The following is a 17,837-nucleotide window of genomic DNA, read 5'->3' on the forward strand; positions in this document are numbered from 1 at the left end:
TATGTATATACATCTAGGTGGGCCACATACAAGTTTTCTCCCTACATCAATTAAACATGCATGACCACCACATAACCATATGACACACATTCTTGATCACTAACTCACAGGTGGTTCTGGCCTTTTATGAATAAAGAGACAGGGGCTTAAATAGCCTAGGGAGGCCCCCTCTACAATAATGGTTGTTAGATTTATGTCACCTTTGGCCTATGAAAGGGACATAAGCCAAAATGATAGCCAATGTGACCCATGGAGATTTCTCAGCGATAAGGGTTCGTAAATTTATCTCATCTTAGAATGCAGGAACTCTTGTTTTACACTTTGTTTTTTGGTATTCTAATGAAATATCAGATTACAACATAGAACTGTAAACCTGGTTATTAACACATGCACTCGGCTATACAGTGAAACCTCATTAACACCAATTCAAAGGGACACAGAAAAATTACTCACATTAAAGTGCATACACAGACAATTTGTATTAATTATAACTACCATATATTTTCTAAATACAATTTTTAATGCGCACATACAGAATGATACAGACTTTATTATACGTCTATAAAAACACCTTCCTTTTTCAACGAACATTAGATCATTTTTAATTTCCATACTTCCATGTGAAATACAAATTATTATTTTGTAAGTTACTACCAGATACTTGAAAGAAACAACAAATATTTTCATGTTAAGAAGGTTAGAATCCATATGTATTTGAACAATATATTAATACATTTGGACAATGAATTACACTGGAATGGCAGCTTAATTAAAAAAAAAACTATTAATGTACTAGCTATTATTTCACTGATTAGCCAATTACTCCCTGTTGATTTATCTACTTTCCTATTTGCATCATCTTTAGTCTAGTCAACAAGACTGAAAATAATGTATTTCATTAAAACATTGACCACCATTATATCAGAAGAGTCATATTTATGATGTGATGTAATTAAATTAAATTTTTTTACTAGCTTAACAGAAATTTTATTTTTTGTCAGATTTACAAGCAACAAAATAATACATTTGTTTAATTCATTGATGATATCAATTTATTTTAGCCTCAACATTATACAGTTAACTTCCTTCATAAGGCTTACGGCTCCCTGTCTGAAAATGTTATTTCACCAAAATGACATGACCATCGCAGGTGATGTCAATTACCATGGTTATTACATTCGATTGATGGGCGTTTGGAATACTTTCCCAGTAGTAGGAGTCAAAAAAATTAACGAATTTTAACAACTTTCAATTCACAGAGATCAAAAGCATAGATAATTTCTCAAGAACATATAAAAGTAACTTCAAATAATACTACCTCCATAAGGGCCCACATGATTTCAAGAACAGAAGTAATCCTAGATTTGGAATTCATTGATCCTTGATCTTTCACTTGCAAATCAAAGAGAAATGGCAATAAACATCCTTCAGTAAGGAACGCATTTGCCTGGAAAAGGAAATAAGGGTTTTTAAAAATCTATGATATAATAAAAAAAAAGTCTTTAAAAACCACACTTTATAGGTAATCAAAAAATCAAAGTTTTTGCCACCCCTAAAACAAAAATCATGTGACTCATGAGTTTCATAAAGCATGGAGAAATTTCAGGAGATTAAAGAGGTTAGTTGTCCCAAATTTTTATTAGATAGAACAAGAAAAGAATTACTTTCTCCTTTTAACACCATCTGAAAATGTTGGTTTTTAATTTTTTTTTCTTTTGTTGTTTTTGTTTTTCATTTTAATTTCAAGCCAGTTAATTTCCTTGAATTAGAATGTGATTGAAATTTTGATTGGCCATAAAATTTGCCATTCATAGTTAAGAAACAATGGAGTCTTACATTGTTATCTGGCACAGAATTCAAGTTACTAAGCGAGTACTCTAGCCAGTCAGAAAGTGGTAAAAAAAATTTATTTCAAAATTTGCCTAGTACAAACAAGTGGGTGAAAAAAAAAGTGGTAAAAATTTAAACATATTATTAATAAAATAAAGCTTAAAATACACTAAAACAAGCAAGAAACTATTTTGTATATAAACTTAAGATTTAAAATAATGAAAGCATTAAAATTAAAAAAAATTGGGGGGCAAACAAAATTAGTAACATGAAAATTATGTCATGCATCCTGTTCGAAACTTAGAGAATACTTATGATATTTAATAGAATAAATAAACCATGAATCTTCATAATATTTTATTTATTTATTTTTTTTTAGAAGGAGGCAGAATCAATTAACCCACCGACAGTTCTGCACGTAAAAAGTTGTACTATAACCTTCAGTCTTCTCTGCATAACAAAACTGGTTTTTCCATGTTATTAGATAGGGAAATAGTGTATTGGGAAGAAACATTCGACCAATTTTTTCCTTGATTGAAATTTCTTTTCTGTAAACCCTCTTCCTAATTTATTATTCTAATCGAAACACTTTCTCACACTTTTAAATTCACATCCTGTCTCTTAAATCTATTTTTGGCTCAAGCATGCATTAATTAAAAGCAGGACATATTTCCCTTTGCTTTTGTGGGAATTGCGCGACCTATTTAATAAACCAACTACAGTTATGTACCAAGATTTTCCCTATTCCCTAAAACGAAGCATTTTACGGATTTACATTGCAAGATTTTCCCTAATGTATATTGAGAAGCACAACGATTTCATGACCACTTTTATTGCTGCTCTCTGTCTAATAATTAATAAATACATTTTGTACCCTCCTTCCCTGCCTAAGACTTGCTTTAATCCTTCCACTCGGCAACAATGTTATATATATATATATATATATATATATATAATATGAAAATATACATAGTAAATTACACAAATTAAGAACAAGTTTAATAGTTTAAAAAAAATGAAAGTTAATGATGCTAAGGCAGAAACGTATTTAAAACAGATTCGAGTTAAAAGGCAAAAGTAAAACAATTTTTTTAAAAATTTTTTAAGGAGAGTAGAAACCTTTTTGATAAGAACATTATCACAGTCAACTTATAGAAAACACTTACAAGTAGAGGACTGAGCCTATGCATGAGAGGAGCAGCAACCAGCAAAAGTTGTGATTTACTACCTTGATTGAACTGTGCAGGCCAATTTCTTACAACAAAAACTGGATTTGGATCCTGAAATTTTGAAGAAAAAGTTGTTATAATCAATAGTTTTTCATGGTATTTTATGTAAAAAAATACTTGAATATGTACTATATTTATAAACTAACTTGAATCACAGAATTGTAAATATCAAGCAATTTTTCTAGCCACATCAATAGCCTATTTGTTTGGGCAACTTCTTTCTTAGGATAAGTTTGCAATGGAAGATATCCACAAATAGGATATCTTAAAGGTGTAGAGCCAAAGTTTGCAACGAGATTCTCATTGTAAGCTAAGCTGACAGCAGGGAAATATGCAAGTGCTGGGCCAACCTGAACTTTTTCAAAAGCATCTCCCAGGTAATTACCATTTCTAAGTATAAAACACAGAATAAGACAATGAATTCTAATAAATATTTAAAAAAACTATACATATATTGTGAAACAATGTGAAAAGATTTTACCTGTAAAATCCAATAACTCCTCGATCTAGATCTATTGCACAACCAATGACATCTCCAGTTAGCCATGACTAAAAATGTATAAAATATTAATTAAAAATTATATAATAAGCTTAATTAATATTCAATACAAAATTTAATTAATAAAACATTTCTATAGATTTTTAAGGAAATTTAATAAATTTTACAACTAAATAAAAAACACAGTACAGCTAAATAAAAATTAGCGTAGTAAATTTAAAAACATAAAATCATCTTAAATAGTATTTTAATTAGAAAAATTAGTGTTATTCTCAATATTTTGTTCCCTGATTGTAGTTTAATTTAAATAATTTCAAATTTGCTTATATTTCCTTCAATGCATAGAACAATGAAATAAGCTTTTATTAATTTAATTAAATTAATAAAAATCATTGATATAAAAGTAATTATAGATTCTAAGAAATCTATTCCAGAGTTAAATGTGAATTTTATTCCTCAAGATTGTTATTTATAACATTACATTTAAACACAATAATCAAAACAATTTCTTTATAATAACTAATATATCACTAAAGATGGTGCATAGCAATGACTTTTTAAAAGAACATATGTTGTTTGTTACATTCTAATAACAACAAATATTCCAAAATAACCTATTCCAATTTTTTGAAAGAACAGAATATTTTATTCCAGCTTAACCGAGTAATGCATCTAAAAAAAATTGTATTTAAAAAATAAAATTACAGAAAATTTCCTTTTATCCCCTTTCCCCCAAAAATATGTATTTATATAAAAAATTTTACCTCTCCATATTTATAAGTAGAAACGTTCCACTTCCGTATTCGATGACCATCATATGCATAAGAATGTGGAGTATCTCCAACACCTTTCTAAAATAAAATGAAATAATAAACTATAATGAATAATAAATGAATGAAAAAATGAATAAATTTAATGAAATTGTGTAAATTAAATAGTACAAAATTACTTAACACAATTGCATTAAACTTAATATTCTTTACCCCACACAAAACACGTTTTATTTCTACTTACAATAAAAAAAGAATCTGTATGTTTATACATCTCTGTTTCAATGTCGACAAATGATTGGACCTACAGCTATGAATTTTAACCTAGAGATGGATATTGACATGATTTGTGAATTATTAAACCTGATTTTTGCATATTAATCTGAATTTTTTTTAAAAATTTATAAAATGTAGTTAATACATTTCATCACAAGACAGTCATGTTAATTTTATTAGCGTCATATTAAGTAATTTTAAATGCAATTTTATTAACTATTTTCACTCATCTCTTGAGCTTCAGTTGCAGTAACTCTAATTTCACTCTGCTGAATTTTTTTAAGCTTATTTATTTTGTATATCCTGAGAATTTTGCATTACTTTATGCTAATTTTTTTATTGTTATTCCAAACTAAAAGCATAAATTAACTTCTTCCAATGACCTTTCTTGTTTACTTTCAATAATTTCGTTCTTAGATTTCACTAATTAAACAGCTGAACAGTCCTGTTTACTTCTATTTTTTTTTCTAAAATTAATTACAGGAACTCCAAAGTTTTCACTGTTTTCAGCTTTCCTTTATTTACAGATTATATAACAATCAGAGGACTAGATAACTCAATGATGGACCATGAAGGAACGAGTTGATGGTCAAAGACAGCTGTTTTAAATAAGACTTAACTTTTAACAGTCCAGAATGTAACAGATCATTATAATTATACTTCCCACCAAACATAAATATACTGATTAATTATATCAATTATGATTATATAATTAATTATAATTAAATTAATTTCAAATATAACAGCAATAAGTGTGATTCAAACAATAAAATGATTTTAGCAATCATATGCATGGTATTAGATCCAATAAATGAAAGTGCCATGCTGCTTGCATAGCAGCATTGATTCATTAAGAGTTAACTATTTTAAGCATATTTTGTAAACTATTATCACATTTGCAAACTGCATAAACATTTTTCATTTAAAGTATTTGCTAAGCAGTTGCTGTAGCAAAATATAAATAACTTACTTCTTGTGAAAATTTACAACTGAGAGTAGCCCATCCTATTTGCATGACTCCTTTTGATCCAAGCATCAACTCATATTGCCATTTTCCTGTTAAAAGAATAAAAATAAACAGTGTATTTTGAATAAGTGATGAATACCTACTTTGACAATACTTTTAAATAAACCGTTTCACTTTTTCAACAACATATTGAAGCACAAAAACATTATGTGTTTGTGAAAAATAGTCTTGCACCTGTGAACACAAATAAAAAAAAAAGAATTCATCTCATACTTAATTTAATAAAATCTGTTTTTTAACCATTTGTGCATGAGTGACATATCAATTTTTAATACAGGCTCCACTGAAAAAATAATAATTAAATGTCTCTGTTCTAAAGCCTTTCAGTGACACTGTTGAGCTGGATTTTGAAAATTTGTTTGCTCATTTTCATTCTTTAGGTTGGAAAAATATTTGAATAAAAAAATCCTTTTCAAGTGCTTTTACAAAATTTTTGAGGCTTCAAATTTACTTTTATATAACATAATTCATAGTTCAGAGAAATGTTTACATGACAAAAAAGCGTTTAATTTTTTAAGTTGAAATTATATTTAGGAACTTAAAATAAGATTATCATTTGCTTTCAAAATCGATAAGAAATTGAGTTTTATAGATTTTTAAATGAACTTAAATAACTAAACTGTTATAAGCTTCTTTTAAACACAACTAAGTATAAGAACTTATAAAACAATCTCACACTGGAGTATGTTAAAATAAGACAAAAATAAATATTTACTGGTGCATATGTGTCTTAGCTTTATGGTTAAATTCCTTACATAAGACATTAAAGAGCAAACGATGTTTTGCATGTCGGTTCGTTTAAAGACATAGCCTTGATAGCTAAAGACTTTGACTTACATACATATAAAGTACATTCATATACAGTACATACATATAAAGTACATATATATATACATACATTGTAAATACATATATTTAATGTACATGTGCACATTTATTCATTATATGTACTTAAGGTACATACATAGGTACAATGCAAGTATGTACAAACATTTTTGTACATGCACACACTGATACATTACAAACACATTTTTTGACTATGTGCATAGTTATGTGCATACATACTTATGAACATACAATACACGTACAAATCATATATGTCCATTCATATATTTTATATGTATAAATATCTACATATATCATATGTATAAACAAAGTTCTCACGTACAATGCACATATATCTACACTTATATTATGAATGTACTTGCATATACTTGTATACGTACATACATATATTGCCTTTACATACGTACATACAAAGTAACATGCATGTTTACATGCATATTATATGCAAAGTTACGCATTAATAATGTACATACAAATGACGTTTGTGCATACATACATCTTATATGCATAAGTAAGTACATACGTGCATACAAATATTGTATGAGTTCAAAATATGTCTATGTATGCTCATACATTAATACATTGTATTTATATACACACATTCATTCTACGTACATAAAAATATGTTAACACATACATATACCATGCATACAAACTGAATGCTTGCATTTTTCACTGATTATTCAAGATTTTAATCAAAAAAATTAGTCATGACTAATGATTTATTCATCAATCATGAGTCAAAAATTTGCATATGAATAATCATTCAGAATAAAAAAAAATTATTTAATTAATTGAATTCTCTTCCTGGACTTTTGACTTCGGCAAAACCTTTGGGGTACAGAGAGAGCAATTTTAGACTTTTGTCGTACTCTCTCAATAGAAAAGGTTTTGTTTTAATGACTTTCGGAGCTGGTACCCCCTAAAGACGTCAGCTTCGGTTGTCATATTTATCCATTTTTTTCATATTACATTGTTTCTTTTGTTTCAATTCCCTTCAGATTCTCTGCTGCTTAGCACGTTTTTCCATTGGAAGTATTATTTTTAATTGCTTTTAATTTTTTGAATTATTCTCTTAATACATTCAAAATAGGCTTATTCTGACTAAATTTAGTCATGATTAAAATTTCCGTTAATGCTGCTTCAAGCTAATGCAAAATTACCTTCTGAGAGCTTTGACAGTTTCAAAAATTAATATTGCAAAGAGTATTTGCATTAGCTGAAACAAGATAACCAAGATCATGTTTATTAAGTGTAACCAAAATATCACAAAATGATGATAAGGAATAAACTCACCTTTATATACACAGCAGTTGGCACGAATAGAACTAAAATTACTTTGACTAGAAAGCTAAAAAAAAAAGAAATATTTTATTTTTTAGTTTAATTTAAAATAGCTCAACTATACAAAACCTTATAGTTAACCTAAAAATTTAATAAATTCATGCGCAACAAAATAAAGTTATTAAATAAAATGAATCATTTAATAAAACTAAATGATAAAATAAAACTAAATTATTAAATAAAAACATAAATGGGTACTAATAAAAAGGAATTCTTACTCCGAGTCTATCTCTATCAATTACCAAACTACCCACATTACTTGAAACATCAAATATCACTTTATCTGGTCCAATTACTCCACGATTTTCTGAAAACAGAAAAATGCAATATAATTATATCAATCTCAAAGCAATAAATATGTAAATTTACAAGAAACATTCTTTTTCTATCCTTCTGCAACTCATATGATATAGATCGCCTTAATTTCTTATAGCATGAGTTCTCTTTAATTACTACCACATAAGTTTCAATTGAAAATTAATTTATGAACATAGATTCAAAATAAAAATTTAAAAAAAAAACATTAATAATAAGTATTAACTTTTGAATGCCATTTTCCAGATAAAATTTAAACACAAATTTTTAAAGTTCAAAAAAAAAAATTGGTTTTAGGTAAGCTGGATTGATATGTAAATTAACAAATGTGAATAAAGAACACCAAAAAAATAAGAAAATAAAGAACACATTAAAAAAAAAGAACACAATAAAAAAGTGAATAAAGAACACAATAAAAAAAAAGTCAATACCATTAACAGATGATGAAGATTCTGCAAACTGAACTGCTTTCCGTAATTCTTTTTCAATGAAATCATCGATATTGTCGAGATTGAGACTATCCCTGAAAAAATACGAATGTCATAACTAATTTCAAAGTAATTTTCAAAAGTTTTTTCGTCAGGATATAGATGCATCACATCATTAAACAGATCTTTAAAAAAGAGGCAAGATTATGTAGGTTTTAAAAGAAAATAAACAAGCCCAATCATAGAGCATCCAATTATGAAATTTCCACGAAAAATGGCAACAAAATATCACCATACATAAAAAAAAAACAATTAAAAACTTGTATATTTCTAACTATCTAGTCAAAGCCAGCACTATTTTTCATGATTTTTATAAAGAAAAATATGAATACTATTACTAATTAAACAGTAATTTTCCAAAACTATTCTTTCAGGATTTCAGGAAAGTTATTCTTTCAGGTCACATCTCTTGGAAAATCTTTTAAAAGTAGGGATAAAATAAGGTAGATTTTTTTTAAAAAAATATATAATAAGGTGGTTTTTAAAAGAAGATAAAAAAAAGTCTTATTTCTACCTATGCAATTATGAAATTTCAGTGATAAATTGCACTAAAATACCACTCCAGATAACAAATGTTAAGAGTTTCATATGTTTTTTATATTTTAGTCAGGACCAGTACTATTTTTATTAATAAGCCCATTTTTGAACTTTTCATATTGGCCTTATTCAAGAGAAGACATTTGATATACAGTTGTTATTAATATTAGCAAAATGTAATAGAAAAAAAATCATTTTCTAAATTAAAATTGACTAAAAAATAAACTTAGAAAGTTTGTGGAAAAGGTTGAATTCACTTAGATAATGAATTTGAGAAGGTTGAATTCACTAGATAATGTTACCCAGTGGGTACCGGTGACCCAGTGTCACGGAAGCGAGCAACATTACCCACGCCACACTGCCCCAAATACCTGTTCATAGGGTGGGTCACATTCATACATTCACACATCAGAAGACAACACAGAGAGAGAGAGAAATATCCATGCCCAGAGCGGGATTTGAACCCGCAACCATTGGCTTCGCAGTCAAGCATGCTAACCACCTGGCCGGCTTGTCCAGATACTGGAAGATAGCAGCTTTTTCGAATGTTTAACCACGTCAGTAATGCTTCTTCAACATCCTTGTGGGTTGGAAACATCTGCTTGGTTTGTTTAGGGATGGGAAAGTGAGACAAAAGAAGTAAACAAGAAAAAATGCTTATCGCTACATTCACCTCTATAAGATGGTCTTAAAAATCAGTATATGTATTTATTTTGAAGTAGAAATTTCAAAATTATTACAAAAAAAAAAGTAAGAAAAAAATCAGTTGAAGACCGAAAAAAGTTCACTATATCCAACTTCCTCACTTTTTTGGTTCACTATATCCACAAAAAATAACATTATATGTGTATAGCATGGCACAGGACCAAACATTTCATTCACTATATCCGGAAGTTCACTATAAACCGTGTTCACTATAGCGGGGTTTGGCTGTATGTAACTCCCCAATGCCGAAGTTATCAGCCCATAGACCAAGTAATTAAAAAAAATTATAAATAAGCACATAAATTGAATTAACTTCTCATTCTAACAGTAAAATGGAAAATAAATACTATGCATACATAAGATAATGTTTTGAGGAAGCACTGAGGTTCTTTGCATGTCAAACAAGTTTAATATTTTAAAATGAGGAATAATAGTCACAGTTAAAAATGACAAAAAAATAATAAATTAACAGTATTGATTTTTAAAAACGAAAATTTTTGACAAACAGTGATAATATGTCTTACTAACTGCTTAAGTAAAAAATTCATGGTAATTTGAAATAGAAATTTATAATTCAAAAACCTAAACATATGTTGGATTTTGATTTGAACCTTAATTCACAAATGAAACTAGTACGAAATCTTTTAATGTACGTTAATTTGTAATGCTTTTTTTTTTAAATAATGATATTTCCTTTTAAAATATTATATATAATTTTGTCCACTATGACTTGGTTATGTTTTAGATAATGACTATATGAAACTACATAAATCAATGACTTACAATAAGATATGTCCATGCTCCCCAAATGGTTGAGTGCCACCCCCTCCATAAATTTGCTTTATGAGGCCTTCTGAAAGAAAAATAATGATTTTTGTTATATTATATAATTAAGAAACAAAAAAAGTAAATAATAAAATTTTAATAAGGTTGGAAATTTTTTGAACAAATCAGAATTCAATAGTAATTTGATTATCAAAACATGTGAGAGTAATTTAAAATATGAGTGTGTTAAAGTACAAAGTTGAGTTGACACACTTTTTCTATGAAACAATTTTACATCAACGAAACAATAAACGCAAAATGCTCGTGAATTTAATCGTAGTTATGTCTTCAAGCATAAATAACAAAAACCGAATAAATTGTATGTTATATTGACTATTCGCATGATGAAATGAAACTTAACGGGCATAATGAAATTATTTAAAGAGATGTAAATTATTTCATAAATATAAATGAATTAGAATGATTTTTGAACTGAAACGTTTTTTTAATAAGAAAACAAGCAATGAAACATAAATTACAATTTTGATAAAAATAATGATAATTTAGCACAGAATTGCGAGTACAGTTGTTGCCCCCATTGAATTTTACAGTCTATCACAGCTATAACAAATATTCACATATGACACTATGGAGTGCTTCAAACATAAATATAGCAGAATTGTTAAATTTCGTAAGGCAAAAAACGTTCATTAAACTATACATTTTTCGTTAAATAATATTAAGTTAAAAGATAAAGAACTTTTTCAAATTACACATATAAATTATAATTTAATTTCACACACATAAAGAAAAAAAGATGCAAAACAACAACTGTAAAGATTTTGATAAAGATATAAATATAACCACACTAAGCAATAAGAAAATAGCTCAAAAAAGTCCACCTAAACATAGAGCATCTTCGAATGATTTACGAATACGATCATTAGAAAACATATTACGACAAAGTATTATTGAACATATATAATAATGTTTTTGTTTATCTGTCTGCAAAAACGAGAATAACAACACCGAAACTATAATCTACAGTTGCGGTTACAAAATTATATTTTTTACATGCGTTATTTGAACGCAAATGCTGCTTTAAAGGGGTCAATATCTAAATGTGGCAACTCACATGCGGAAATGGCACGCACTCGCGTCTTTACCAGCCAAGTGTATTGCATTCGAAATACATTGATCTATTTTTAAATGTTGAAACGTTCAAATCCAAGAAAGCATCTTAACTTCTGACACTTTGTCTAGCATTTATGTTTCGCTATCCTTGCTGAATCTCAGTAGCTGAAGCATTCGCTAATCACCTTCGACGAAATCTTCGTATGCAGGTCGCCAGAATGAGGGTGCCATTCTTTCTGCAGAGGGAATCCTAGCGGCATGTCTCCGGATCATCCTCAGGAATGTTTCCCTTCCCACTTCTCCGACTGTCGCCAATAGCCCACTGAGCAGTTCCAAGGCCTGTAGTGGAGTGATAGTAAAGATAGGGTTCCCAATAGAACACCGAAGTCAAGCATCACTGGCTGTGGACAGTAAGTGGGTGGGTGACCACTTTGATCAACCTACATAGGGACCAAGGGTGAGGGGTATCGGTAACGAAACTGCTGACAAAAAGTGCTCGACTTCAAGCACAAGTGATCGGGCTACCAAAGCGGAGGAGCCCCTACATAGGATCAAAAATTGTGATGGCATGTCTTCGAATCAACAACAGGAATATTTCCCAGACCGTCGCCAATAGACCATTATGCAGCTTTATAGTGTGCCGTTAATAAAGTACCTACCTAAGGCTACGTCAGTGATTCTCAACCACTGTGCNAGCCCCTACATAGGATAAAAAATTTTGATGGCATGTCTTCGAATCAACAACAGGAATATTTCCCAGACCGTCGCCAATAGACCATTATGCAGCTTTAGTGTGCCGTTAATAAAGTACCTACCTAAGGCTACGTAAATAAACTACTGTTACTATTACTGTTAAAGAACATTCACACTGGACGCAAAAGAAAAAAAAAATCTCATATGCGAATTTGGAAATGCGAGCGGGAACATGATTCCCAGAATCGTCAATGTAATGACTTTTTTATAGTGCATTTTTATGTGCTTCTGTAAAATATCAATTAAGTAAAACCTGAAGTGTATTACAGTAATGACATTTCGAGAGAAGCAAGAATTGAACCTGGATTTATAAACTGCTGTGCGCGTTAATTGAGAGAAAAAACTGTAAAAACCTTAATAAAAATCAGAAGCTTTTCATGAAAATCGCAACAAACCCAATATTTTTTACAAAGGAATACTCTAAAATATTATATATGTTAAAGTTCTTTTCAAACAAATTTTCTTTCAACGAAAAAAGTCAGAAAACTTTGTCGTACTGCAAAAGTTGATCAATTGGGTATAATATGAAAAAAACACAACTACTTCGATTTAGTAGGAACAACATATGACGCAATGCTAAACGAATGGAGGTCATCGGGCTACCAAAGCGAGGGTGCCATCCCCTCTGCAGAGGATCAAAATTGTGATGGCATGTCTTCGGATCATCCTCCGGGATGTTTCCCAGACCGTCGCCAATAGCCCATTGTGCAGCTCTAGTGCGACGTAAATTAACAACAACAACAATAAACGAATGGAATTTAGTTGTTGTTTATTTAGTTATTGTTATTAGTAGTTGTTGTTATTTGTTTTAGTTGTTGTTGTTTATTTAGTTGTATTTAGTTTCAATAACTTTTCTTTATAATGCAATAAAATCTGGCGAGTGGCTATTTAAACGATCGAACACTTCGTTAGTTTATTTGTGGCTTGAAGTTAGGCTCGCAGAAAATGCCGTTCATGGGTTAAATTTAGTAGGAACAACACAACCTGTGACGTAGGCTATATTATACCCAATTGATAGTATACAGGTGCATGGGCGTCGCAGGGGTCGAGTTTTTGGGAGGGGTGAAATGAAAGTACACTGTCATAATAGCTCTCTAAATTTCACACATAAGAAGAAAAAAAAGTTCTTGCAAAAAAATTATTTTTCTGTTTATCGTTTTTAATTTTGATGAATTTTAATCGATGGTGATTCATAAAAGTTTTCTTAGTCTAAAATATTGAGAAGTGACTTTTAAAGATTTCTAATTATTGAGGGGGACACACACCCAACACCAACGGTGCTCATGCTTAAGGGAATTCTAAAATCATTGGACAACTTGGAGGTGAGGAAGGGCACATCACGATTAAGAAATGCAAAGGACTGAAAATATCATCGTACGCAGCTAGGGATACTCTCCATGAAAATCTAAAGTCTAAGTATCTAAGTAATCTAAGTATCTTTCATGTTTTATTATAATTTTTGTCGAAAACTGCATTCAAATCAAATAATCTTGTCAAATTAGTCTTCAAATAATTCAATTGCGGATAAAAATCGATGAAATGAACTAGTTTAAATGCAATTTTCGACGGTAACTGTTATAAAGCACAAAATTAAAATGAAATTGAGTGGCCAAAGACATTCTAAGCTAATATTTGTAAGATACGTTCTGTTAATTTGTTCTAAAGTTATTACTATTTTAAAAAGCGCTGCATCGTAGGTGCATCCGATCTATAGACTTATTAACACAAATTTATGAAAATTATAATAAGAAATAAGAACACTATGAAGAGACATTCGGGGATTTATAATCATTAATTTCATTTTAATTTATATTAATGAATGAATTCAGATTAAAATTATTTTAATATTAATAAGGAATTAATAATTGCAATGAAAAAACAAAATTTAGGAGTACTAAATTGGAACATTGTATACACTTACCGACTTACCACATGGAACAATTACAAATGAAATTTATCTTAATAATACACAAAATAACTACCTTACAACAAATTATATCCAAAGCTTGGATCCCTTAATGTTAATTTTACTTTTTGCTTATTTTGCCATAACTGGGGAACTTATTAAGGGAATTGAAAAATCTTTGCACACAATTAGGTAAAATTTGTTTATCCAAAAATAATTCCATGCAAAAAGACATATTTTAGTAAATATTTACTATTTTTCATTATTTTATTTAAAGCAGTCTTAAAACGTTTGAATTGTAACGTATATAAATTGTTTCATAATTTTAAAGCATTTAATTTTACATATCGAAATACAAAATTCAAGCAAAATCTGTTGAATAGTTATTGAAATTTAAATATACGACTTTTTTAAAATTCGTTTTCTATTAACCGATTTCTCTCAGATTTAATATTTTGCCAAGTAAAATTAGATATTTTAAAATGACATAAAAAATCATAAACCTTACAATTCAAAACTTTTTCGACAGTTACTATATAAAATAATAAATATTTACTTTATTTTTTGCATGGATTTATCCTTGGATAAACGAGTTTTATAAGTGAGTGCAAAGATTTTTGAATATGCTTTAAAAGTTCTCGAGGTATGGTGAAATAAGCGAAAAATAAAATTAACATTAGGAGGTCCAAGCTTTGGATCGCTTTCCGAACCAAACTGTGGGGACCATATTTCTCAGATTGTGGATACCCCTTATATTTTGAAAAGCAAAAATCCGAATCCTGTGAAAAAAAGGTATATTTATTTAGGTGGGGCAGGTACTTTATTTACGTCGCACTAGAGCAGCACAATGGGCTATGGCGACGGTCTGGGAGGTATCCCTGAGGATGATCTGAAGATACGTCATCGCAATTTTGATCCCCTACTTCGGTAGCCCGACTACCTGCGCGCGAAGTCGGGCACTTTACGGTAGAACAGTTTAACGAGGACCGATACCGTGCACCCTCGGTCCCTAAACAGTCTGATTAATGTGGTCACCCACCCGCTTACTGATCACAGCCGGTGATTTCGGTGTTCTACTGGGAACCGTGTCTTTATTATCAGTCCACTGCGGGACGCATGGTTATTCAGAGAAAGTATGTTTTTGTGTCTGATTTTGTAACTTAAAATATTATATGCACCAATTTATTAGCATGTTTGAGGTCACCCCCTCAAACCATTAAGATAGAGTCACAAAAAGTGAAAATCCGATCATTAGATCAAAAGTAATTCAGAGTGGTCCGTTTCCCCCCTCTTGTCGCATTGTACTACCTTTTTGAATGAAGGGCTGCGTGCCTAAGTGTTCAGACATTTTTACAGCAATTATGACAGTTTTAATGTGAGCATCAATGTTGCAGACCCAATTCTTTTCATCAGTTAAATTAGTAATATATTTGCATAAAATTAAATTCTTTTAAATAAAGATCAATCTAATTTGCTAAAGAATACCAAACAGATACTTTTCAAAATAAAAATGCTCCATAGATTTATTAATAATAAATAGGATAATTCGTTTTCTCAATAGATTTATTAATATATATATATATAATAAATCTATTAAGGTGGGTAAAAAGTGATGTTTTTTTTAATCACATAACAGAAAAGTGCATTTTAAGATAAATTAACTGTAATGTTCTTGGACGAAAGTAAAAAATAGATAAATATTTTATTGATCAACATAAATACAAAATTAAATATTTTAATTAAAGAAATTGTATATGGTCTAAAATGATTTTAGGATCTAAATGATTTTAATGGCTTAAATGAAAAAAGGATCTAAAATGATTTTTATAAAATGATGATTTAAAATAAAACAAAACGCATTATAGCACAAAATAAGATTCAACACTCAGTTGGTATTCAGTTTAACATATTTTTAACTTTAAGACCTTTATATTTAGTGAATTATAAGAGAATTCATGAAAATAAAACGGTTTTTTAATGATTTTTTAAAAGTTGTGATACATTGGGAATAAAGTTCAAAAATCGTAAACAGTTCCAAAAAAAAAAAAAAAAAAAAAAAAAAAAAAAAAAAAAAAAAAANAAAAAAAAAAAAAAAAAAAAAATTAAAATAATCGCATTCGAATTTTGCGTTTCGTAATAATATTGTATTAAAAATATCAAATTAAAAAAAACAAGGGGATTACCTAAAACAAATAATTTAAAAATAACAAGGATCGATGATGAAATCGGGACCAATAAAGCACGACAAGAGCTACGAACCAGGCGTAAAACGCCTGATTCGAAAATCGCAAGTCGTTATAATACCGAATTAAAATTATCAGGATTTTCGAAACTCCATAGAAAAACTTAGCAATGAGTGTTGAAAGAATGATAATATAATTCTTAGATTTGCGGCGAAATCGGCACAAATAAAGCGCACACGATTCGAGTGTCTTATTAGTACATATTAAAAAACATCGGAATTTTCAAAACCATGTTAAAATACATATTGCCGAAAAAACTATAGAAAAATAGCTTAGATTTATAAAATTGACACAAATAAAACACGTCAAAAGTTATTACTATTTGCACGATTCGGAAGTCGCGAGTCGTTATAATATCGTATTAAAAATATCAGAATTTAAAGAAACGCGTGGAAATGCAACTATTACTTCCGAGAACACGATCGAAAAGTTACTTGGATTAACTATGAAATTGGCACAAAAAGTTTATGAAGTTATTACTAAACTTCGAAATTCTTCATAATTTTGTCGTATTAAAAATATTGGAATTTTTAAAACTTTGAAGAATCATAGCGATAACCACAAAAAAAAAAATGCCATCGAAAAATTAAATTGATTACGATTTGGCGTGTCAAAAACTTAAATGCGCGATTAAAAATTTCCGATTTTTTTTTATATTCCAAAAAAATTCTACTTGTTTTTTTTATTGCGTTCAGGTGCTACCGTGGGTTGTCCACTCTTTTCACGTAGTGTATTATATTTGGAACCTGCACCTCCCTAAGTCGCGGGTATGTTATTTACACCGCTGGCAATTTGAACGATTATATGATATAAATTTATCCGCATAAATTTTTAACAAATAAAATTATTTCTAATTTATTACTTCTTATAGTGTCCCATATTCTGGATTCTTAAGTTTAAAATTTTGTTTTAAAGAACAGTTGATTATTTTTCAAATCTAGGCATTCGCTCAGTTGGTTATATTTAACATACCATCAAAATGTGCTCACATAAAATTATATTTATATAATCCATAAACAAGAAATTTTTTTTAATCAACTTTCATTTGAAAAAAAAAAAGAAGAAAGAATTATAAGTGTTGGTGAGTACAGCAAACCAGAGATGGAGTCGCCTTGTCATGTACATGCAATAAAATGTATTAAAAAAAATCTTCATTGAAAAGAGAAAACA

The 17,837-nt window shown here is 29.2% G+C and overlaps 1 protein-coding gene across 3 annotated transcripts in view; it reads right to left on the reverse strand.

Moving 5' to 3' along the window:
- LOC107449668 (E3 ubiquitin-protein ligase RNF123) overlaps positions 1-11,690 on the reverse strand; it is a 42,779-nt gene extending 31,089 nt beyond the window's left edge. For 2 of the 3 annotated variants that reach the window (XM_043048974.2, XM_043048972.2), the window contains exons 1-11: positions 11,534-11,690; positions 10,650-10,719; positions 8,568-8,659; positions 8,040-8,128; positions 7,774-7,828; positions 5,575-5,660; positions 4,323-4,409; positions 3,541-3,608; positions 3,206-3,449; positions 2,997-3,110; positions 1,319-1,447 (exon numbers count right to left, since the gene is read on the reverse strand). In XM_043048974.2, coding sequence (XP_042904908.1) covers positions 1,319-1,447; positions 2,997-3,110; positions 3,206-3,449; positions 3,541-3,608; positions 4,323-4,409; positions 5,575-5,660; positions 7,774-7,828; positions 8,040-8,128; positions 8,568-8,659; positions 10,650-10,719; positions 11,534-11,585 — 1,086 coding nt within the window. In that variant the 5' untranslated portion in view covers positions 11,586-11,690. The remainder of the gene's footprint in view (positions 1-1,318; positions 1,448-2,996; positions 3,111-3,205; positions 3,450-3,540; positions 3,609-4,322; positions 4,410-5,574; positions 5,661-7,773; positions 7,829-8,039; positions 8,129-8,567; positions 8,660-10,649; positions 10,720-11,533) is intronic. The other variant, XM_043048973.2, reaches the window with a different exon arrangement.
- Between the last annotated feature and the right edge of the window lie 6,147 nt (positions 11,691-17,837).

This window comes from Parasteatoda tepidariorum, chromosome 4, assembly GCF_043381705.1.
Source record: "Parasteatoda tepidariorum isolate YZ-2023 chromosome 4, CAS_Ptep_4.0, whole genome shotgun sequence".
Taxonomy (NCBI): Eukaryota; Metazoa; Arthropoda; class Arachnida; order Araneae; family Theridiidae; genus Parasteatoda; species Parasteatoda tepidariorum.